This window comes from Oncorhynchus keta, chromosome 36, assembly GCF_023373465.1.
Source record: "Oncorhynchus keta strain PuntledgeMale-10-30-2019 chromosome 36, Oket_V2, whole genome shotgun sequence".
NCBI classification, from domain to species: Eukaryota; Metazoa; Chordata; class Actinopteri; order Salmoniformes; family Salmonidae; genus Oncorhynchus; species Oncorhynchus keta.
The window spans coordinates 15889047-15915192 of NC_068456.1; the positions used below are offsets into that span (position 1 = coordinate 15889047).

Below are 26146 nucleotides of genomic sequence, written 5' to 3' on the forward strand. Positions count from 1 at the left end.
CCCTAAGTGGGGTATGTATACTACCACGGGTGAGGAGGAGACTCCACCCTAAGTGGGGTATGTATACTACCACGGGTGAGGAGGAGACTCCACCTAAGTGGGGTATGTATACTACCACGGGTGAGGAGGAGACTCCACCCTAAGTGGGGTATGTATACTACCACGGGTGAGGAGGAGACTCCACCCTAAGTGGGGTATGTATACTACCACGGGTGAGGAGGAGACTCCACCCTAAGTGGGGTTTGTATACTACCACGGGTGAGGAGGAGACTCCACCCTAAGTGGGGTATGTATACTACCACGGGTGAGGAGGAGACTCCACCCTAAGTGGGGTATGTATACTACCACGGGTGAGGAGGAGACTCCACCCTAAGTGGGGTATGTATACTACCACGGGTGAGGAGGAGACTCCACCCTAAGTGGGGTATGTATACTACCACGGGTGAGGAGGAGACTCCACCCTAAGTGGGGTATGTATACTACCACGGGTGAGGAGGAGACTCCACCCTAAGTGGGGTATGTATACTACCACGGGTGAAACCATGTCTTTGTCTAACGCAGCTGTATTGACCCACGGGGCAGAATAAACTTGGTTTAAAGCTCTCATAGTGTCCGTTGAGTTTGTACTCTGAAAATTAGCACCTAACATTACCAATAATTGTCACTCAGTACTTACTGAAGGTGGTAGTATTTTGCTTTGTGGTTTGCTGGTTGACAGTGATATGAACAGGCATCTGATAGTATCCATTTGCACACCTGTACCAGCCAGAGTCCACCATCCTCAGTGCACTCATAGTCACCGTTAAAACATTGCCATTGGTGACAATATTGGTCTGCTGGTGTAATGTCACTGATGTTCCATCTAGAGTTCCAGAATTCAGCAGACATTTCCCACCCATCCTGCACATTGCACAGTGACATTCTGTCCTTCAACTCCAGTCACTTCTTGTTGATCCACATACAGTCCTGGAGTATCTGAACACAATGGAGATAGGAAGTTGTGATATGATGAGTCAGATAAAAGACCACACCCATAAGATTGGGAGATATCCTAAAGTCACTAATGTTATAAGTATTGTCAAAGATACACTAGCCCCTATAAAATAACACAGAAGTGAATGATCTCATTACAGTAATATGCAACTGTCAATGGATTTCAATCAAATGCTTATTTTTGTGCCTTTTTGCATTGAAGCCATTTTTAATAATCAAATAATATATTCAAGATGAAATTACATGAATTATTTGTGTATGCCTCCTGGGTCAAATCAAATCCAATCAAATCTAATCAAATTGTATTTGTCACATACACATGGTTAGCAGATGTTAATGCGAGTGTAGCGAACTGCTTGTGCTTCTAGTTCCGACAATGCAGTAATAACCAACAAGTAATCTAACTAACAATTCCAAAACTACTGTCTTATACATACACACAAGTGTAAGGTGATAAAGAATATGTACATAAAGATATATGAATGAGTGATGGTACAGAGCAGCATAGGCAAGATACAGTAGATGGTATTGAGTACAGTATATACATATGAGATGAGTATGTAAAAAAAGTGGCATAGTTAAAGTGGCTAGTGATACATGTATTACATAAAGATGCAGTAGATGATATAGAGTACAGTATATACGTATACATATGAGATGAATAATGTAGGGTATGTAAACATTATATTCGGTCAGAACAGACTGTATGTTTGATAAAGCATATTTTGCTGTATCATTGGAAAAACCAGCAGTATGTTCAACCCTATTTTATAATTCAGCAATATTCCTCTATGGATTTAATTGGTGAAAGTATTTGTGATTGTCTCCTACAGCTACAAAGGGAAAAGTAACACACTCATCAACAGGTTGTCCATGCAACATTACTGAGCACTATTCATCCTGCATTACTGGATGTGCAAGCAGTGAATCTTACCTGGAGTAACAGATATCTGCAGTCTAGCCCCATCAACTGCCTTGTTCTTCCTCTCCACAATACACCAGTAATAATCAGAATCACTAGAACTAAGACTTGTCATGGTCACAGTAAAGATTCGCTGGTTGATGTCATCAGAGATTGAGGTCTTTCCACTGGTCTTAGGATGGTCAGTGCGTACTACAGTAGAGCAACCAAACCAATTATATCCCCTACATCCGTATTTCACATTGTTTCTATATCTCAGATCATAGAGACATGGGATGATGATGGAGCCTCCTTGCTTTACAGACACATGACTCACTGTGGACACACTCTGTGCATCTGTAGAGACAACAACAAACAACCAACCCGTTTTGAATTAAAACATTTTACTCAACAAGTCCCACCAGCTGATCAACACAATTACACAACCAAATGTGGTTGTGACAGCAGATAATGACTGAGATATCCACTTTAAGTGCTGATGTTGTCACACCCAAGTCTAGCCATGATCAGAGGCAAACCTTTGACCATTAAAATCATACTTATCTTTGACATACTACACCCCTAAACTAAGAAGACATCTCTAGTTTCAATTAATTAATAAGTGCTGTTTGAAAAGAATAATGAGTTGAAGTTGATGTAATATTATGTATATTGTCACATACTCTGGATGGTTGTTCTGATACTGTAGTACTGTAGTACATCCTTTAATTTTTTTATTTTTATGTTAGTCTATAATATGTTACTCAACATTTGTTAGACAACACATAGGTAATAATATTTGTAATCTACAAATATATTTGTAGACATGGGAGCTTTTGCCTTTTCTATTTCATCATTTTTTACTGAAAAAAAAGAGAGAAAAAGAGAACTGCTGAAAAATGCACATGTTGAATGTGGAGACCTATCATTAAAAACAGCTCTCATCAACACATCAGACCAAATATGACAATGCACAATGTGACTACCATGTCCTTGGGCAAAGTAGACAGAACGCTACAAGTCCAATGAATGTCAGAATGTACTCGGTGTCTGATTTGGAGGAACTGAGCCCTGATACTAACATCAATGAAGAAACGGTGTACCCTCTCTTACCTGAAAGTCCAGCGAGGAAGAAAATGATGTGCAGGACAAGGAGGAGATGTGGAGCCATGAATGGATGAGAGAGCGTGTGTGTTTAGGTAATTGTGACCTGAAATCATCAAAACAGAACAAGTGACGTCACCGATTGAAATGCTATTAGCGCGCACCACCGCTAACTAGCTAGCCATTTCATATCTGTTACATTTAGAAAACATAGTAAGTATTTGTTTTAATGAATTACATTTTTTTAAAAAATGTTTATTGATGGTTACATAATATAGCTACAGGAGTGTTGTTGCTACTACAAATGAAAGGTTTGACATCAAAGAGCATTAGTACCAACATCCTCTTTTGTTTATTTCAGAGGACAAGAAGGCAAAGGACCAACCAGCAAACACCTCAGTAGTAAGCTATGAGTTATCTTCTCACACATCTGTTCCTTTCACTTCTTGATATTCTACGGTTCGCTTTGGTTAGTAGTTAGTCATAACTAATACTAATTCAATCCAATTTCTTATGTTTACTGAACTCAAGACTACTAAGATAAACAATGTCAAGGGAACCGGGTTTCTTAATAGTCCTGCACTGAGTATGCTTCTTTGACCAGAACAGACTTCCTCAAATCACACACCACAACTACTGACACTTGAACAATAACACATTGTGCTATCATTGGAAATAATTAGAAAATAATCAAAAAGGTGCAAATTCATATGTAAGTATGCATGAGGTTCAACATCATTCTAAGGCCTATGGTCAAACAGTTTGATGTTAACAAGGTTTGTGTTTCATTCCTTCGGACATCTGCAGAATCTGAGCAGGACATTACCTACAGAACTGTTAGTCACATTAGAGGAACAGCACATCAAGTCAAACCTAACTCCTTTCACCCAATCCCTCTTCAACACAACCTAAACCCTCCGCAACCCAATTTAACAACCCCATCAAACTCAATCCAACCCAACTCAAAGGGAAAGTCCACAATGCGAGTCTCTCTGAGATGATGTGATCATGTTGCTCTCTCTCCTCCACCACACATGACCTAAACCCTGAGAGCCACGGTGACTTGTACAGCACTGTGATTCCTAAGCAGCACAGGACAGCACAAAGGGTAAACATTCAAATAAATAAACAAGTAATGCTGGTCTTGTAGGGTATTAGGACTTGACTCAATCAATAGCGCAGAAGATCAGCTTTACAGCCCAATTGACAGTAAAAGCAATGTTTCCACGTTTGTGGAGACTGTATTCACAATAAACGCTGAATATGTCAGCTGAATAGAAAATTACCTTCAAATTTCAGCTGCGCTACAGTGCTATTCTCTGGCACTACGGATTGAATCTGGCGCTTATCTCTTTAAAAGCAGAACTTGATTTGACAGCTGTGATGTGTTTAAGGATGTAAATGTTTTCTGACTAAATCCCTGTGTAATTGTCTACCAGCAAGGCCCATTTCCTGATGGTGCAGTAACATGCGGCACCGTGGTCACCAAGAACAAAACTCAACTAAATGTACAGACAAAGCTAAGGCTGCTTTACTGATGTTATTTTCCTTGTTTAGCAGCGTTCTAGCCACAGCTATGCTAATAGTTATTATGAACTAAGTTTTATAGTGTAACTTTTTTAAACTTCAAAAAATCTAAGCCATTGGGGGGAATGGCTTAAACTATATCAGAAAATATTTGCCCACCATCAGAAAATATTTAACCCCTTATTTTTGTTTGCACCAAACTACCTCCATACTTCCATTAATTTGTATGGGTTACCTTCAGAAGAGTCCCTTGACACTTGAGAAAAACACCATTGTGCTTGTGAGAGTCCCCCATTTCCATAGAGTTGTCATAATAGGCCCAGTTGTTCAGACCACACAGATGTTTTCGTGAGAAGACCTATTTTGGGATGTCTCAAGGTCTGACAAACACCACTGTAGCTCGGCCACCTTCCACCGCAGATGCAGAAGGGCGACATAGGCGGATGAGAGAGCTTGAGATGCAGCCCATGCAAAAAAAAATGATGTCTCTTAAACTGACAGATTTTGATGGAGATTTTTTTAATGATGTTAATTAGATTGACGCACATTACGATTAAGCATTGTCAATATCACCTGTTAAAACATTTTAAAAATGCAACTATAATTTGTTTTGTGTTTTCTGAATAACTCTGCGTGTCTGTCTATGAGCAGGTTCCATTACCTGATGATGCAGTGACATACAGCACTGTGATCACCAAGAACAAGACCCATCAAAATGTAGGCCTACATAAAAAGCACATATTCTGTTTTGATGATTTCAAAAAAAGTATTCATGCCTTTGTGTCTAATGTGTACTGTGTCAATACAGAAGGCTCTCTATATCACCATTATAACTGTGTGTGTCTGAGTGTTAATCCTGTCTTACAAGCAACAGAACAGTAACTTAATTTAATTATTGGGCCCAAAGAACCAGACAAGGGGGATAATACTGGAGGATCTCAGTGTACTCAGGCATCAGAACAAAAGTGTCCAGATTGACAGTAAAACATATAATGTTATTGTACTTGTCACCCCCTGCCCCAACCCTTTCTCCTTATTATTTTTTATTGTTCACTTTTTCTTTTTAAAGGAAGAATCAAAATGTACAGAATAGTTACGTGGAGGGAAATGGGGGAGGGTAACGCTTTTTCAATTTCAGTCAAGGGGAGGGTCATGTAATTTGTAATTTATCACATTTCAATATTTCAGTTTTTAAAATGAGTTGCTTATTAGTCTATATATTGATGTGTGCCCAATGCCACCCCTCATCTCTGATTTTTCACTGGGCGCGCAATATCAAGTACTCTTATAGGCTATTTTGTGTGGACTCAATTAAATCCAAAGCCTGTAAGCTATAGGCTACGAAGTGCATGCATGGGGAAGCACAGAGCAAAGATATATTTCTAAGATACTATAGCTGCTGGGATGGTGTAAATAAAACTAGGCTGCATTATAACCAAAACTCGAATTGAGGGGCTATGAGAGGGTATTCCATAGACCTACCTTTAATTAAATAAAATGGCAAAAACCACAGGCCTAGCCCTTGCTAGCTTAAGGTTTTCAAGAAAATGAAATGGATCAGCATATTTAAAGTGATCTATAACAGAGCTTTGGTCCACAATGCTTTATCCTAGAAACAAGCTGTGAAATATGTGGGAAAGACGTGCCTCTGATGCATATGGAGATACTGTATCATTGTTTAATTTCCATGACCTTGAGAGTCTGAGCTACAACCTGTAGCCGAGGAGACTTTGCTTGGGAAGTCATTTAATTCTATCACTATACATTGATTAAGCTATTCACTTTCTGTACAATGGAAGATGTTTCAACTCAGACAGCTTTTAAGGAAATACTTGTAACCTTCTATCATTTGGTTAATTAACCCACGGAGGAAGAGTAGCCAGCAGTTAAATCTTAATTCTTTCTGCGTTTGTACATACTTAGAAAAAAGGGTTCCAAAAGGGTTCTTTGGCTCTCTACATCGGAGAAACCTTTCTGGGTTCCGTGTAGAAACCTCTGAGTAAAGGGTTCTAACTCGAACCCAAAATATTTTTTCAAAGGATTCCCCCATGGGGACAGCCAAATAACACTTTTAGGTTCCAGATAGGCCTACTTTGTCAATGGTGGAAAGGTAGGCCTACTTTGTCAATGGTGGAAAGGTAGGCCTACTTTGTCAATGGTGGATAGGTAGGCCTTTTGAATGTACCATTCTCAGAATCCTGATTTAAATTATTTTGCAAACAGAGACAGTTTCGTTGCAAACAAGACACACTGATTTGGCAATGGAGAATGACAAGATGAACACAGCCTGTAATTTAGATAATTTGTGTGGCATTAAATATTCTGCTAATATGTAAAAAGACATAGAATTCCATGACATTTTTATAAAAAGCATTTTTTTCCACGGAACTGAAAATATCATGATACAATACTTTTATTCTAAAGGAGATCTTTCTACCTCTACACGTGTGGCCTGTGAATCTATCTATATCCGTCTGGCCCGCAGACCTGTATCCTATCAAAATGCCTGCGTAGCCATGTAATGCTTACGATACGAAGAACCGTTTCTAAAACTGGATATCTAAGGCTCTGGTCTGTCCAAGAAGTGAGCGTAAACAGTAGACATGATCTTTGTTGTCCACTTTGTTTTAATTATTATTTTGGGTATTCGGTGCCTCAGATCTTGACACAGGAGTGTTCATAAGTATGACAAGACATACAAAGTCAAAACCCACAAATGTTTCTTATACATCCCCCACCCTCCTACTTATCATCTTCTCCAGACTCTCAAGTTAAACTGTTTATATCAATAAGAAGCAGTAGTGTTTTGCATCTATTCTTTATTCAATGCATTTACCGTATAAAGTTGATGTCAGAAGTTTACATAAACAACTTGTACTGACTCCAACATAAGTGTTTCAACCAATCCACACATTTCTTGATAACAAACTATAGTTTTGGCAAGTTGGTTAGGACATCTACTTTGTGCATGACACAAGTTATTTTTACAGCAATTGTTTACATTTATTCACTGCATCACAATTCCAGTGGGTCAGATGTTTACATACACTAAGTTGATTGCCTTTAAACAGCTTAGAAATTCCAGAAAATGATGTCATGGCTTTAGAAACTTCTGACAGGCTAATTGACATAATTTGGGTCAATTGGAGGTGTACCTGTGGATGTATTTCAAGGCCTACCTTCAAACTCAATGACTCTTTGCTTGACATCATGGGAAAATCAAAAGAAATCAGTCAACTAATTGTAGACCTCCACAAGCACGGTTCATCCTTGGGAGCAATTTCCAAACGCCCGAAGGTACCACATTTATCTGTACAAACAATAGTACACAAGCATCAACACCATTGGACGACCCAGCAGTTATACCACTCAGGAAGGAGACGCGTTCTGTCTCCTAGAGATGGAGTACTTTGGTGCGAAAAGTGCAAATCAATCCCAGAACACCAGCACAGGTCCTTGTGAAGATGCTGGAGGAAACAGGTACAAAAGTAACCTGAAACATAACCTGAAAGGCCACTCAGCAAGGAAGAAGCCACTGCTTCAAAACCTCCATAAGAAAAGCCAGACTATGGTTTACAACTGCACATGGGGACAAAGATCGTAATTTTTGGAGAAATGTCCTCTGGTCTGATGAAACAAAAATAGAACTGTTTGGCCATAATGACCATCGTTATGTTTGGAGGAAAAGGGGGAGGCTTGCTAGCCAAAGAACACCATCCCAACTGTGAAGCATGTGGCAGCATCATGTTGTGGGTGTGCTTTACTGCAGGAGGGACTGGTGCACTTGACAAAATAGATGGCATTATGAGAAAGGAAAATTATGTGGATATATTGCGGCAACATCTCAAGACATCATTCAGGAAGTTAAAGCTGGGTCGCAAATGGGTCTTCCAAATGGACAATGATCCCAAGCACACTTCCAAAGTTGTGGCAAAATGGCTTAAAGACAACAAAGTAAAGGTATTGGAGTGGTCATCACAAAGCCCTGACCTCAATCCCATAGAACATTTGCGTGCAGAACTGACATTGTGTGCGAGCAAGGAGGCCTAGAAACCTGACTCAGTTACACCAGTTCTGTCAGGAGGAATGGGCCAAAATTCACCCAACTTATTCAGGGTTGGTGGGTCCCCTGTGGGACAGTTGAGCGAACGTAGGCTAATGCACTGTGCAATTTACAGGAGCTATTACTGTGAAATAATAACCTGCTATTGTTTGAGGAGAGTGCACAGAACATGAAAAGTAATTCATAAACAAATTAGGCACATTTGGGCAGTCTTTATACAAAATTTTGAACAGAAATACAATGGTTCATTGGATCCGTCTGAAACTTTGCACATACACTGCTACCATCCAGTGGTCAAAATCTAAATTGCACCTTGACTGGAATAATAAATTATGGACTTTCTCTTGCATTTCAAAGATGATGGTTGTTTTTTTCTTTTTAGTATCTTTTACTAGATCTGTGTTATATTCTCCAACGTTCCTTTCACATTTCCACAAATGTCAATGTATTTCCTTTCAAATGGTACCAATAATATGCATATCCTTGCTTCAGGGCCTGAGCTACAGGCAGTTAGATTTGAGTATGTCATTTTAGGCGAATATTGAAATACAGGGGCCTATCCTAAGAGAAAATTACTAAAAGTGAAAGTCACCCAGTTAAAAGTACATGTAATTGCTAAAATATACTGAAGTATCAAAAGTACAAGTATAAATCATGTCAAATGTATTGTATTAAACAAAGCAGGCAGCCACATATTCTAGATTTTATCTTATTTACAGATAGCCAGGGGCACACACTAACACTCAGACACCATTTACAAACAAAGTGAGTCTGCCAGATCAGAGGCAGTAGGGATGACCAGTGATGTTTTCTTGATAATTGTGTGAATTAGACCATTTTCCTGTCCTGCTAAGCATTCAAAATGTAACGAGTACTTTTGGGTGTCAGGGGACATGTAAGGAGTAAAAAGTACAGTATTTTCTTTAGGAATGTAGTGAAGTAAAAGTTGTCAAAAATATAAATACTTTTATTGTAAATAAGAATAGAATAATATGTTTGTGATCACAAAATATATACATTGTTTTTGTCAAAATTGCTCATACTTAGTCAATATGGTTGGGAATCATTGAAGATCAGCAATATTCAAACCTTGTCTCTGGTCTTCTAGCAAATTTTAGTAAGAACTGAGACTGGACCACTCATGTTATCGGTATGCTTATCACGAGCAGGGACTGGGAAGTTTGGTAGGATGAAAATAAATAAGAAAGGATCAAATCCCAGTAATGAACTGACAGTCCAATGTGCAGTGGTAAGACCCTTAATCACTGATGATGTCATCCAGCAAATATTGACAGTGAGCTACATCTGGAGCCAGGGGACACTCTTTTGATATCAAAAGAGTAGTGGATGATGACGTAAGAGTGTATACGATCTATATACTGCTAGCATCTGTGTTCAGTAAAGCAGAATGAATAGGACGAAGAACAGTAATGTTCGATAAACTGTCCTATATAATGTGATGAATATGCTACTTTTCCCATTACCCCACACTGTCCACACTTCACAGAAGTGCTTTCTCGACTTGAGTGGGTTGAGTCACTGATGTGATCTTCCTGTCTGGTTTTGCGCCCCCCTCGGGCTTGTGCAGTGGAGGATATATTTTGTGGACTATACTCAGCCTTGTCTCATGGTGTATTTGGTGGTCTATTGATATCCCTCTAGTGGTGTGGGGGCTGTGCTTTGGCAAAGTGGGTGGGATTATATCCTGCCTGGTTGGCCCTGTCTGGGGGTATCGTTGGCGGACAGGGACACAGTGTCCCCATCTATGTGCCGCCGACGCGGCCCGCTACCAAGGACTGTGGACTCTCCTTCTCCATGGCCAATGTGAGTAAGACATTTAAACACGTTTTCCCTCGCAAGGCTGCAAGTCCAGACGGCATCGCTAGCCATGTCCTCAGAGCATGCGCATATCAGCTGGCTGGTGTGTTTACGGAAAGTCTGCTGTCCCCACATGCTTCAAGATGGCCACCATTGTTCCTGTACTCAAGAAGGCCACGGTAATGACACAACATTAGTAGGCTTGATTACCAATGATGACGAGGTAGCCTACATGGAGGAGATGAGGGCTCTGGGAGTGTGGTGCCTGGGAAACAACCTCTCACTCAACGTCAACAAAACAAAGGAGAAAATCGTGGACTTCAGGAAACAGCAGAGGGTGCACCCCCCATCTACGTCGATGGGACCACAGTGGAGAAGGTGGAAAGCTTCATGTTCCTTGGTGTACACATCACTAACAAACTGAAATGGACCACCCACACAGACAGTGTGGTGAAGAAGGTGTAACAGAGCCTCTTCGACCTCAGGAGGCTAATGAAATGTGGCGTGTCACCTAAAACCCTCACAAATTCTTACAGATGCACAATTGAAAGCATCCTGCCGGGCTGTATCACCGTCTGGTACAGCAACTGCACCGCCTGCAACCGCAAGGCTCTCCAGAGGGTGGTGTTGTCTGCCCAACGCATTACCATGGGAAAACTACCCACCCCCCAGGACACAGCAGTCACAGGAAGGCCAACAAAATAATCAAGGACATCAACCACCCGAGCCACTGCCTGTTCACCCCGCTATCATCCAGAAGATTGAAAAACAGCTTCTATCTCAAGACCATCAGACTGTTAAGGTAAAAACAAACAAAATTGGCAGGCCTTATTTAATTTGGTAGTTTATGGCCTTAATCTCACTCACTCTCCCCAAGATTATAGCCATTTACATTTTACATTTAAGTCATTTAGCAGACGCTCTTATCCAGAGCGACTTACAAATTGGTGCATTCACCTTATGACATCCAGTGGAACAGCCACTTTACAATAGTGCATCTAAATCTTTTAAGGGGGGTGAGAAGGATTACTTTATCCTATCCTAGGTATTCCTTAAAGAGGTGGGGTTTCAGGTGTCTCCGGAAGGTGGTGATTGACTCCGCTGTCCACCATTGGGGAGCCAGAGCAGCGAACAGTTTTGACTGGGCTGAGCGGGAACTGTACTTCCTCAGTGGTAGGGAGGCGAGCAGGCCAGAGGTGGATGAACGCATTGCCCTTGTTTGGGTGTAGGGCCTGATCAGAGCCTGGAGGTACTGAGGTGCCGTTCCCCTCACAGCTCCGTAGGCAAGCACCATGGTCTTGTAGCGGATGCGAGCTTCAACTGGAAACCAGTGGAGAGAGCGGAGGAGCGGGGTGACGTGAGAGAACTTGGGAAGGTTGAACACCAGACGGGCTGCGGCGTTCTGGATGAGTTGTAGGGGTTTAATGGCACAGGCAGGGAGCCCAGCCAACAGCGAGTTGCAGTAATCCAGACGGGAGATGACAAGTGCCTGGATTAGGACCTGCGCCGCTTCCTGTGTGAGGCAGGGTCGTACTCTGCGGATGTTGTAGAGCATGAACCTACAGGAACGGGCCACCGCCTTGATGTTAGTTGAGAACGACAGGGTGTTGTCCAGGATCACGCCAAGGTTCTTAGCGCTCTGGGAGGAGGACACAATGGAGTTGTCAACCGTGATGGCGAGATCATGGAACGGGCAGTCCTTCCCCGGGAGGAAGAGCAGCTCCGTCTTGCCGAGGTTCAGCTTGAGGTGGTGATCCGTCATCCACACTGATATGTCTGCCAGACATGCAGAGATGCGATTCTCCACCTGGTCATCAGAAGGGGGAAAGGAGAAGATGAATTGTGTGTCGTCTGCATAGCAATGATAGGAGAGACCATGTGAGGTTATGACAGAGCCAAGTGACTTGGTGTATAGCGAGAATAGGAGAGGGCCTAGAACAGAGCCCTGGGGGACACCAGTGGTGAGAGCGCGTGGTGAGGAGACAGATTCTCGCCACGCCACCTGGTAGGAGCGACCTGTCAGGTAGGACGCAATCCAAGCGTGGGCCGCGCCGGAGATGCCCAACTCGGAGAGGGTGGAGAGGAGGATCTGATGGTTCACAGTATCGAAGGCAGCCGATAGGTCTAGAAGGATGAGAGCAGAGGAGAGAGAGTTAGCTTTAGCAGTGCGGAGCGCCTCCGTGATACAGAGAAGAGCAGTCTCAGTTGAATGACTAGTCTTGAAACATGACTGATTTGGATCAAGAAGGTCATTCTGAGAGAGATAGCGGGAGAGCTGGCCAAGGACGGCACGTTCAAGAGTTTTGGAGAGAAAAGAAAGAAGGGATACTGGTCTGTAGTTGTTGACATCGGAGGGATCGAGTGTAGGTTTTTTCAGAAGGGGTGCAACTCTCGCTCTCTTGAAGACGGAAGGGACGTAGCCAGCGGTCAGGGATGAGTTGATGAGCGAGGTGAGGTAAGGGAGAAGATCTCCGGAAATGGTCTGGAGAAGAGAGGAGGGGATAGGGTCGAGCGGGCAGGTTGTTGGGCGGCCGGCCGTCACAAGACGCGAGATTTCATCTGGAGAGAGAGGGGAGAAAGAGGTCAGAGCACAGGGTAGGGCAGTGTGAGCAGAACCAGCGGTGTCGTTTGACTTAGCAAACGAGGATCGGATGTCGTCGACCTTCTTTTCAAAATGGTTGACGAAGTCATCTGCAGAGAGGGAGGAGGGGGGGGGGGAGGAGGATTCAGGAGGGAGGAGAAGGTGGCAAAGAGCTTCCTAGGGTTAGAGGCAGATGCTTGGAATTTAGAGTGGTAGAAAGTGGCTTTAGCAGCAGAGACAGAGGAGGAAAATGTAGAGAGGAGGGAGCGAAAGGATGCCAGGTCCGCAGGGAGGCGAGTTTTCCTCCATTTCCGCTCGGCTGCCCGGAGCCCTGTTCTGTGAGCTCGCAATGAGTCATCGAGCCACGGAGCGGGAGGGGAGGACCGAGCCGGCCTGGAAGATAGGGGACATAGAGAGTCAAAGGATGCAGAAAGGGAGGAGAGGAGGGTTGAGGAGGCAGAATCAGGAGATAGGTTGGAGAAGGTTTGAGCAGAGGGAAGAGATGATAGGATGGAAGAGGAGAGAGTAGCGGGGGAGAGAGAGCGAAGGTTGGGACGGCGCCATACCATCCGAGTAGGGGCAGTGTGGGAAGTGTTGGATGAGAGCGAGAGGGAAAAGGATACAAGGTAGTGGTCGGAGACTTGGAGGGGAGTTGCAATGAGGTTAGTGGAAGAACAGCATCTAGTAAAGATGAGGTCGAGCGTATTGCCTGCCTTGTGAGTAGGGGGGGAAGGTGAGAGGGTGAGGTCAAAAGAGGAAAGGAGTGGAAAGAAGGAGGCAGAGAGGAATGAGTCAAAGGTAGACGTGGGGAGGTTAAAGTCGCCCAGAACTGTGTGAGGTGAGCCGTCCTCAGGAAAGGAGCTTATCAAGACATCAAGCTCATTGATGAACTCTCCGAGGGGACCTGGAGGGCGATAAATGATAAGGATGTTAAGCTTGAAAGGGCTGGTAACTGTGACAGCATGAAATTCAAAGGAGGCGATAGACAGATGGGTAAGGGGAGAAAGAGAGAATGACCACTTGGGAGAGATGAGGATCCCGGTGCCACCACCCCGCTGACCAGAAGCTCTCGGGGTGTGCGAGAACACGTGGGCGGACGAAGAGAGAGCAGTAGGAGTAGCAGTGTTATCTGTGGTGATCCATGTTTCCGTCAGTGCCAAGAAGTCGAGGGACTGGAGGGAGGCATAGGCTGAGATGAACTCTGCCTTGTTGGCCGCAGAACGGCAGTTCCAGAGGCTACCGGAGACCTGGAACTCCACGTGGGTCGTGCGCGCTGGGACCACCAAATTAGGGTGGCCGTGGCCACGCGGTGTGGAGCGTTTGTATGGTCTGTGCAGAGAGGAGATAACAGGGATAGACAGACACATAGTTGACAGGCTACAGAAGAGGCTACGCTAATGCAAGGAGATTGGAATGACAAGTGGACTACATGTCTCGAATGTTCAGAAAGTTAAGCTTACGTAGCAAGAATCTTATTGACTAAAATGATTAAAATGATACAGTACTGCTAAAGTAGGCTAGCTGGCAGTGGCTGCGTTGTTGACTTTGTAGGCTAGCTGGCAGTGGCTGCGTTGTTGACACTACACTAATCAAGTCGTTCCGTTGAGTGTAATAGTTTCTACAGTATAGCTATATATAGCCCTAGGAAACATTTCAAAGAGACAATGAAACCCTCATTTTCCCAGAAAAAAACACAAAACACTTCGTTAGCATTCATTATACTACACCGAGTCAGCAAGCCAAAAGTTTTAACTACAAACAAAACCTGATAATAATGATACTGTTCTCCCTCAGATCATGAATCATTAGTTTTAATCTACCTCAATGTTTATGTATGCTTTATTTAGCATGCACTACCCTGATATACAATTATCCTGGTATCGTTACTAGACCAATGTCCAACAAATATGTGATAGCTGTTTCTCTTGAGATTGTTCCTGTTACCCCTCTAAATGAAACATTATTGTTCTGTCGCAAATGTAGTACATTTCTCAACGTAAGGAATCAGTGATATTTAATCCCAGGCATTTAATAAGAATGTGTTTGAGACGTGTTCTCCTATGTCTCCTTTAACATACATACTTTAGGTGACTTCCATCAATCCCAGAAGAAATAAAATAAAATGAAACAATAAACCCTTTCCAGCAATCTAATCATTTCAACCTGTTACGTAAAGTTAGTAAAAATATAAACCTGTTGTTTATCAAATCTAAAACTTTTTTTTACTCATAGCTACAATGTGGGCATGCCCCAAAGGTCAATACTGTTCAGCTTGTACATTAATGATCTTCCTTCTGTCTGTACTGGGTCTGAAGTTCCAATGTATGCAGATGATACAGTGATATATGAATGCAAATAGCAAACAGCAAGCTACACAATAACTCACTACTGTAATGGTCCAGGTGACAAAGTTGCTCAGGGACTCATGTTTGCATCTCAATGAAAAAAAAACACAGTCTGCATGAGGAGGACAACTGGTGCCACTGAGCCAGATGTCTGTGTCATGGGAAAAGCTCCAGGTGGTATCCAATTGTAAGTACCACGGCATCATACTTGATTCCAACCTCTCTTTTAAAAAGCAAATGAAAAAGGTAACTCAAATAACCAAATTCAACCTAGCTAATTTCCAAAAGATATGAAATTGTTTGACTACAAAGTCAACAAAACTGTACTTCAAATCTATGATACTCCCCCACTTAACATACTACTTGACTAGTTGGGCCCAAGCTTGCTCTACAACATTAAAACCCATTCAGTCTGTCTGCAAACAGGCTCGCAAAGAGCTCGATAGGAAGCCCAATAGCTATCATCACTGTTAGTTCCCTTAAGGAAAAGCACCTTTAGTCAATCTGCTTATTCTGTGAGAGCTTCCCATGTCTGGAATACCCTGCCATTAGACACACAACTCAGTTGTGCGCCGGGGCCTCCAACTCCTCTTTCTATTCTGGTTAGAGCCAGTTTGCGCTGTTCTGTGAAGGGAGTAGTACTCAGCGTTGTGCAAGATCTTCAGTTTCATGGCAATTTCTCGCATGGAATAGCCTTCATTTCTCAGAACAATAATAGACTGACGAGTTTCAGAAGAAAATTATTTGTTTCTATCCATTTTGAGCATGTAATTGAACTCACAAATGCTGACGCTCCAGATACTCAACTAGTCTAAAGAAGCCAGTTTTATTGCTTCTTTAAAGCAGAAGAGTTTTCAGCTGTGCTAACAATCTAATGACCAATTTGCCTTTTAAAAAGAAAAACTTGGATTAGCTAACAGGAGTGATGTTTGCTGATAATGGGCCTCCTTACGCCTATGTAGATATTCCATAAAAAATCTGCCATTTCCAGCTACAATAGACATTTACAACATATACAATGTCTACACTATCTACACTATCAATTTGATGTTATTTTAATGGACAGAAAATATGCTTTTCTTTCAAAAACATGGACATTTCTAAGTGACCCCAAGTGTATATATATATATATATATATGTATGTATATCACGGTGTCAAGGCATATGAACTAACAGGTTATAGAGCAAACAACGCAATTATCACAACACATACTGTAGGTTGTAATATGGCTTTTTTCTTACCTTGGCTTTCCCAGTGATTTTACCCACGCACAGCTACTGCACAGAAATGGATCTACATGTCATAGGAATCATTTTCTTTGCACTGTTACAACTGAGAGGAAATACTTCATGGCCTAACACATTAACTGTATAAAAAGGAACTTAACCAAAAGAGAGAAGAATGCCACAACTGCGTATATACTGTACGTCACAGGAAACACAAAAATATATCTAACCATGGGGAAGTGGTACATGTTGAAACAATAACAGACATAAAGACAGATTTCTTTGTAATTTGGGAAACTAAAGTATTATTGTTAACCCAGACACCTGTCTCTGCTCTGATCAGCCTTTCTAGTCAGGTGCCCCACACCCTTACAGTAATACCATGAATTCTAAAAAGCGAGAGATATGCAACAGACTGAATACAACCTCTGGATCCTTTCCTGTCACTTCTCGTTAGTTCCCCCATTGTTCTGGTCTGTAACAGAAGGGGTGACTATGGGCTGAGAAGTGTTAGACTCAGCACTTGTTAGTGAAGTTTAGTAAGTGGTTGGAGCTTTTATCATTGTGAGGGATTATACAGTAGCTCCAATAAACTGACAGTTTATCATTTAGATTGATAAGATTGAAACCTGGTAATTGCGATGTTGATTACAATGAATCCATATGGTAGGAGTGATACAGATGGTAGATATGACATGGATTGGACATTGGATAAGTGTTTAATCTGTACTTACTCGCGGTGGTACTCTATATTGTGGTTGGTTGATTGACAGTGATATGAATAGGCATCTGTAGGTCTCCCTTTTCACACCAGTACTAGCCAGTGTTCTCAATCCTCAGTCCACCCATGGCCACCGTAAAGACAAAGTTGCTGGAGTTAATTATTTCCTGCTTTAACATCACAAATGTTCCATCCAAAGTCCCAGAACTTCCCACAGCCACACAAGAGCCAGAGCCATTCATCCTGCACCACTTCCCTCTGGCTCCAGGTTCACTATAGTAACATTGAATGTTGACATTCCCTCCTACAACTCCAGTCACTATTTGTTGGTCCACGTAGAGTCCTGGAGTAACTGAACATAATTGAGATAAAGGTTGTGATTGGATGAGTCAGATAAAGCATATGACCACATGATTTGGAGACTATGTACGGGGTCATTCCACCAATAGTGTATTTTGGGTAGTTTAAAACTATTTATTTCAACTAATTGTAACATGTCATGAAGAGTATGGGTAACAGGGTTGAGGTGTTATGCTCGACCTCAGTTTTTCACCACAAAATGGCCAATAAGAGTAGAATGAGCTCACCTGCTTTTACACTATGATTTGAATATATGTTAAATGGTTTAAAAACATGTTTTTAAAGGATATCTTCGCAGAAGTTGAAAAAATGTGAGGGACATGTCAAAATGCAGATTCATTGAATGTTCCATATGGTCTATATTAAAAATGGCACATAATTGTGCACCAATGTCAATATTGGTGCTCAATTTCTACTACCGTTGACCAGAGGCATATTTTTGATCATAGCCCAAAAGGTGCTTCATTCAGGACTTTGTCAATCAACTTGTTCTTCATAAATCTAAATAATTGGGAAGCTACACATTTAAGGGAAACATTTATATTTTTGTTTTACATGACATGCAAATTAACAGATTTTTCTTGTTTTTTTATTTAAATAATTTTTCCAATAGTTTCTCCTTGGGGTCAAGGAGTTGTTAATCCATGCAAGTAAAATATGATGATAGTATAACACGGAACACAAACCGGCTGCGCAGGCGTGCGCCATCGTGCATAAATTTATTTTGTCCCCCCACACCAAACGCGATCACGACACGCAGGTTAAAATATCAAAACAAACTCTGAACCAATTACATTAATTCGGGGACAGGTCGAAAAGCATTAAACATTTATGGCAATTTAGCTAGTTAGCTTGCACTAGATAGCTAATTTATCCAATTTAGCTAGTTAGCTTGCACTAGATAGCTAATTTATCCAATTTAGCTAGTTAGCTTGCACTAGATAGCTAATTTATCCAATTTAGCTAGCTTGCTGTTGCTAGCTAATTTGTCCTGGGATATAAACATTGAGTTGTTATTTTACCTGAAATGCACAAGGTCCTCTACTCCAACAATTAATCCACACATAAAACAGCTAACCGAATCGTTTCTAGTCATCGATCCTCCTTACAGGCTTTTTCATCTTTGAACTTATATGGTGATTGGCATTTCAACTTTCATAGTATTACTACGACGACCGGCAACACGGTTCGATTTTCAATCACCCACGTGGGTATAACCAATGAGGAGATGGCACGTGGGTACCTGCTTCAAAAAAACAATGAGATGGGAGAGGCAGGACTTGCAGCGCGATCTGCGTCAAAAATAGAAAGGACTTATATTTTAGCCCTTGGCAACGCAGACGCTTGTTGACGCTCACGAGCGACGAGAGCAGTGTAGTCTGGGTATAAAGGTTAAAATATCAAAGGGACGCAAAGGGCACTCTATTCAGGGACAACCCTACTATCATCATTGATATTTTTATACAGTAATAATCCTGACAAATACAATGTATGTTGAGACCTTGGTTCAGTGGTCACTGCATTAATAATAGACATTATTTTTAACCACATATCAGATTTTTAACAGGGTCGTTAGCATTAGGGTCATCTGACCATATTTTCCCCCCAGAATTAGCTCAATATCTAGGTGTCAGATAGGAACAAGACAATCTGCTCATAAAGTGACCATTAGACTGACCAAGGTTGCTTGATCGAATTCCAGAGCTGAAGGTAAAAATCTGTCGTTCTGCCCCTGAACAAGGCAGTTAACCCTGTTCCCTGGTAGGCTGTCATTGTAAAATAAGAATTTGTTCTTCACTGACTTCAAATCAAATCAAATCAACTCAAATTTTATTTATCACATACACATGGTTAGCAGATGTTAATGCGAGTGTAGCGAAATGCTTGTGCTTCTATTTCCGACAATGCAGTAATAACCAACAAGTAATCTAGCTAACAATTCCAAAACTACTACCTTATAGACACAAGTGTAAGGGGATAAAGAATATGTACATAAAGATATATGAATGAGTGATGGTACAGAGCGGCATAGGCAAGATACAGTAGATGGTATTGAGTGCAGTATATACATATGAGATGAGTATGTAAACAAAGTGGCATAGTTAGTGGCTAGTGATACATGTATTACATAAGGATGCAGTCGATGATATAGAGTACAGTATATACGTATACATATGAGATGAATAATGTAGGGTATGTAAACATTATATTAGGTAGCATTGTTCAAAGTGGCTAGTGATATATTTTACATCATTTCCCATCAATTCCCATTATTAAAGTGGCTGGAGTTGAGTCAGTGTGTTGGCAGCAGCCACTCAATGTTAGTGGTGGCTGTTTAACAGTCTGATGGCCTTGAGATAGAAGCTGTTTTTCGGTCCCAGCTATGATGCATCTGTACTGACCTCGCCTTCTGGATGATAGCGGGGTGAACAGGCAGTGGCTCGGGTGGTTGTTGTCCTTGATGATCTTTATGGCCTTCCTGTGACATCGGGTGGTGTAAGTGTCCTGGAGGGCAGAGAGGATGACTTTCACTTTAGCAGTGATAAATTCATGAACTTCTTTGAGGAAAAGATTATGATTATTAGAAAGCAAATTACGGACTCCTCTTTAAACCTGCGTATTCCTCCAAACCTCAGTTGTCCTGAGTCTGCACAACTCTGCCAGGACCTAGGATCAAGAGACGCTCAAGTGTTTTAGTACTATATCTCTTGACACAATGATGAAAATAATCATGGCCTCTAAACCTTCAAGCTGTATACTGGACCCTATTCCAACTAAACTACTGAAAGAGCTGCTTCCTGTGCTTGGCCCTCCTATGTTGAACATAATAAACGGCTCTCTATCCACTGGATGTGTACCAAACTCACTAAAAGTGGCAGTAATAAAGCCTCTCTTGAAAAAACCAAACCTTGACCCAGAAAATATAAAAACTATCGGCCTATATCGAATCTTCCATTCCTCTCAAAGATTTTAGAGAAGGCTGTTGCGCAGCAACTCACTGCCTTCCTGAAGACAAACAATGTATACGAAATGCTTCAGTCTGGTTTTAGACCCCATCATAGCACTGAGACGGCACTTGTGAAGGTGGTAAATGACATTTTAATGGCATCGGACCGAGGCTCTGCATCTGTCCTCGTGCTCCTAGACCTTAGTGCTGCTTTTGATACCATCGATCACCACATTCTTTTGGAGAGATTGGAAACCCAAATTGGTCTACACGGACATGTTCTGGCCTGGTTTAGGTCTTATCTGTCGGAAAGATATCAGTTTGTCTCTGTGAATGGTTTGTCCTCTGACAAATCAACTGTACATTTCGGTGTTCCTCAAGGTTCTGTTTTAGGACCACTATTGTTTTCACTATATATTTTACCTCTTGGGGATGTTATTCGAAAACATAATGTAAACTTTCACTGCTATGCGGATGACACACAGCTGTACATTTCAATGAAACATGGTGAAGCCTCAAAATTGCCCTCGCTAGAAGCATGTGTTTCAGACATAAGGAAGTGGATGGCTGCAAACTTTCTACTATTAAACTCGGACAAAACAGAGATGCTTGTTCTAGGTCCCAAGAAACAAAGAGATCTTCTGTTGAATCTGACAATTAATCTTAATGGTTGTACAGTCGTCTCAAATAAAACTGTGAAGGACCTCGGCGTTACTCTGGACCCTGATCTCTCTTTTGAAGAACATATCAAGACCATTTCGAGGACAGCTTTTTCCATCTACGTAACATTGCAAAAATCAGAAACTTTCTGTCCAAAAATGATGCAGAAAAATTAATCCATGCTTTTGTCACTTCTAGGTTAGACTACTGCAATGCTCTATTTTCCGGCTACCCGGATAAAGCACTAAATAAACTTCAGTTAGTGCTAAATACGGCTGCTAGAATCCTGACTAGAACCAAAAAATTTGATCATATTACTCCAGTGCTAGCCTCTCTACACTGGCTTCCTGTCAAAGCAAGGGCTGATTTCAAGGTTTTACTGCTAACCTACAAAGCATTACATGGGCTTGCTCCTACCTACCTCTCTGATTTGGTCCTGCCGTACATACCTACACGTACGCTACGGTCACAAGACGCAGGCCTCCTAATTGTCCCTAGAATTTCTAAGCAAACAGCTGGAGGCAGGGCTTTCTCCTATAGAGCTCCATTTTTATGGAACGGTCTGCCTACCCATGTCAGAGACGCAAACTCGGTCTCAACCTTTAAGTCTTTACTGAAGACTCATCTCTTCAGTGGGTCATATGATTGAGTGTAGTCTGGCCCAGGAGTGGGAAGGTGAACGGAAAGGCTCTGGAGCAACGAACCGCCCTTGCTGTCTCTGCCTGGCCGTTTCCCCTCTTTCCACTGGGATTCTCTGCCTCTAGCCCTGTTACGGGGGCTGAGTCACTGGCTTGCTGGGGCTCTCTCGTGCTGTCCCTGGGGGGGGGTGCGTCACCTAGGTGGGTTGATTCACTGTTGTGGTCGGCCTGTCTGGGTTGCCCCCCCCCCCTTGGGTTGTACCGTGGCTGAGATCTTTGTGGGCTATACTCGGCCTTGTCTCAGGATGGTAAGTTGGTGGTTGAAGATATCCCTCTAGTGGTGTGGGGGCTGTGCTTTGGCAAAGTGGGTGGGGTTATATCCTTCCTGTTTGGCCCTGTCCGGGGGTGTCCTCGGATGGGGCCACAGTGTCTCCTGACCCCTCCTGTCTCAGCCTCCAGTATTTATGCTGCAGTAGTTTATGTGTCGGGGGGCTAGGGTCAGTTTGTTATATCTGGAGTACTTCTCCTGTCCTATTCGGTGTCCTGTGTGAATCTAAGTGTGCGTTCTCTAATTCTCTCCTTCTCTCTTTCTTTCTCTCTCTCGGAGGACCTGAGCCCTAGGACCATGCCCCAGGACTACCTGACATGATGACTCCTTGCTGTCCCCAGTCCACCTGGCCATGCTGCTGCTCCAGTTTCAACTGGCCTGGGCCCTAGGACCATGTCCCAGGACTACCTGACATGAGGACTCCTTGCTGTCCCCAGTCCACCTGGCCATGCTCCTGCTCCAGTTTCAACTGTTCTGCCTTACTATTATTCAACCATGCTGGTCATTTATGAACATTTTGAACATCTTGGCCACGTTCTGTTATAATCTCCACCCGGCACAGCCAGAAGAGGACTGGCCACCCCACATATGCTCTCTCTAATTCTCTCTTTCTTTCTCTCTCTCGGAGGACCTGAGCCCTAGGACCGTGCCCCAGGACTACCTGACATGATGGCTCCTTGCTGTCCCCAGTCCACCTGACTGTGCTGCTGCTCCAGTTTCAACTGTTCTGCCTTATTATTATTCGACCATGCTGGTCATTTATGAACATTTGAACATCTTGGTCATGTTCTGTTATAATCTCTACCTGGCACAGCCAGAAGAGGACTGGCCACCCCACATAGCCCGGTTCCTCTCTAGGTTTCTTCCTAGGTTTTGGCCTTTCTAGGGAGTTTTTCCTAGCCACCGTGCTTTTACACCTGCATTGTTTGCTGTTTGGGGTTTTAGGCTGGGTTTCTGTACAGCACTTTGAGATATCAGCTGATGTACGAAGGGCTATATAAATAAATTTGATTTGATTTGAGGGCAGGTAGTTTGCCCCCGGTGTTGCGTTGTGCAGACCTCACTACCCTCTGGAGAGCCTTACGGTTGTGGGCGGAGCAGTTGCCGTACCAGGCGATGATACAGCCTGACAGGATGCTCTCGATTGTGCATCTGTAGAAGTTTGTGAGTGCTTTTGGTGACAAGCCAAATTTCTTCAGCCTCCTGAGGTTGAAGAGGCGCTGCTGCGCCTTCTTCACGATGCGGTCTGTGTGGGTGGACCAATTCAGTTTTTCTGTGATGTGTACGCCGAGGAACTTAAAACTTACTACCCTCTCCACTACTGGTCCATCGATGTGGATAGGGGGGTGTTCCCTCTGCTGTTTCCTGAAGTCCACAATCATCTCCTTAGTTTTGTTGACGTTGAGTGTGAGGTTATTTTCCTGACACCACACTCCGAGGGCCCTCACCTCCTCCCTGTAGGCCATCTCGTCGTTGTTGGTAATCAAGCCTACCACTGTTGTGTCGTCCGCAAACGTGATGATTGAGTTGGAGGCGTGCATGGCCACGCAGTCGTGGGTGGCCACGCAGTCGTGGGTGAACAGGGAGTACAGGAGAGGGCTCAGAACGCACCCTTGTGGGGCCCCAGTGTTGAGGATCAGCGGGGTGGAGATGTTGTTGCCCACCCTCACCACCTGGGGGCGGCCCGTCAGGAAGTCCAGTACCCAGTTGCACAGGGCGGGGTCAAGACCCAGGGTCTCGAGCTTGATGACGAGCTTGGAGGGCACTATGGTGTTAAATGCCGAGCTGTAGTCAATGAACAGCATTCTCACATAGGTATTCCTCTTGTCCAGATGGGTTAGGGCAGTGTGCAGTGTGGTTGAGATTGCATCGTCTGTGGACCTATTTGGGCGGTAAGCATATTGGAGTGGGTCTAGGGTGTTAGGTAGGGTGGAGGTGATATGGTCCTTGACTTGCCTTGTTAAATAAAAAAATACTGCCAGTCATAAGAAGCGTATGGGAACAAACCTAGCCTACTGTCATGGCTGTCCTGCAAGGATCCAAATAGGTTAGCTCAGGTTTGCAATAAATTACTTCAACCAGACCCCCTCTCGGGGAACTGTTTTGGGTTAACAACTCACGCCTGGTTGTAAATCAAGGAGAGAAAATGTAGGTCTACCTCCAAATACCCCCAACGAACATGTTTTGTTTTAATAAGACTTTTCCCGTCGAAACCCTAACACGTTCTAAAGCAAATACTGGAACAATATACACTTGAAGTCGGAAATATACATACACCTGAGCCAAATACATTTCAACTCAGTTTTTCACAATTCCTGACATTTAATCTGAGTAAAACTTCCCTGTCACAGGTCAGTTAGGATCATCACTTTATTTTGAGAATGTGAAGTGTCAGAATAATATTAGCGAGATAAATATTTCAGCTTTTATTTCTTTCATCACATTCAGAAGTTTACATACCAAATACTAATTGAGTGTAGCATTGCCTTTAAATTGTTTAACTTGGGTGAAACGTTTTGGGTAGCCTTCTACAAGCTTCCCACAATAAGTTGGGTGAATTGTGGCCCATTCCTCCTGACAGAGCTGGTGTAACTGAGTCAAGTTCGTAGGCCTCCTTACTCGCACACGCTTTTTCAGTGCTGCCCACAAATGTTCTGTAGGATTGAGGTCAGGGCTTTGTGATGGCCACTCCAATACATTGACTTTGTTGTCCTTAAGCCATTTTTCCACAACTTTGGAAGTGTACTTGGGGTCATTATTGATATAGAATTTTGTTATCAATGTTCATAAATTTCAATCATTGAAACAGACATAATTCCCAGCTCACAATAGTCAAATCAATGTTTATTCACGAGAGCTCTAGGAGACAACTTAGAACCCAGTCCAAAACACACTCACATTTTTCTCTTTAGGCTACTCCCAACTAAAACAACCAGTACTTTTCCACTAACCACATTGTAGAGAAAGAACCATCAATCTTGTCTCATTCTTCAATGCTTTCACTTCCCCTCCCCCTTTGGGGCCCTCTTGGTTATCTGTTTTACAACTTCACTCTGCTTACATCCCTACTAAAGACTATAATAGCCTAGTATTAAAATTCTAACAGAGCTACACACATCCTCAGATGATCTTCTTATGATTCTCAAACATTTCACACCATTATACAATATCAGAGTGGAACACTTTAGCCATTATCTCAAACCATACAAATTATTCTATTAATTATCCATTTGGAAGACCCATTTGCGACCAAGCTTTAACTTCCTGACTGATGTCTTGATGTTGCTTCAATATATCCACATCATTCCCCCCCCTCATGATGCCATCTATTTGTGAAGTGCATCAGTCCCTCCTGCAGCAAAGCTCCCCCACAACATGATGCTGTCACCACCGTGCTTCACAGTTTGGCTTGCAAGCCTCCCCCTTTTTCCCCCAAACCTAGCGATGGTCATTATGGCCAAACAGTTATATTTTTGTTTCATTAGACCAGAGAACATTTCTCCAATAAGTACGATCTTTATCCCCATGTGCAGTTGCAAACCGTAGTCTGGCTTTTTTTATGGCGGTTTTGGAGCAGTGGCTTTTTCCTTGCTGAGCGGCCTTTGAGGTTATGTTGAGATTGGACTCGTTTTATTGTGGATTTATATACTTTGTACCTGTCTCCTCCAGCATCTTCACAAGGTCCTTTGCTGTTGTTCTGATATTGATTTGCACTTTTCGCTCCAAAGTACGTTCATCTCTAGGAGACAGAACACATCTCCTTCCTGAGCGGTATGACGGCTGCGTGGTCCCATGGTGTTTATACTTGCGTACTATTGTATGTACAGATGAACGTGGTACCTTCAGGCATTTGGAAATTGCTCCCAAGGATGAAGCGGACGTTTGGAGGTCTACAATTTTTTTCTGAGGTCATGGCAGATTTCTTTTCATTTT

At 42.7% G+C, this 26146-nt stretch overlaps 1 protein-coding gene across 2 annotated transcripts in view; it reads right to left on the bottom strand.

The window, feature by feature from the left end:
* Window positions 1–16687, bottom strand: part of LOC118369705 (polymeric immunoglobulin receptor-like) — an 81033-nt gene extending 64346 nt beyond the window's left edge. The window contains exons 1-3 of one of the 2 annotated variants that reach the window (XM_052498590.1): window positions 16575–16687; window positions 3008–3104; window positions 1928–2251 (exon numbers count right to left, since the gene is read on the bottom strand). In XM_052498590.1, the coding sequence (XP_052354550.1) occupies window positions 1928–2251; window positions 3008–3065 (382 nt within the window). In that variant the 5' untranslated portion in view covers window positions 3066–3104; window positions 16575–16687. Of the gene's footprint in view, window positions 1–1927; window positions 2252–3007; window positions 3105–4284; window positions 4393–16574 lie in introns of those variants that run through there. The other variant, XM_052498591.1, reaches the window with a different exon arrangement.
* Window positions 16688–26146: the final 9459 nt, after the last annotated feature.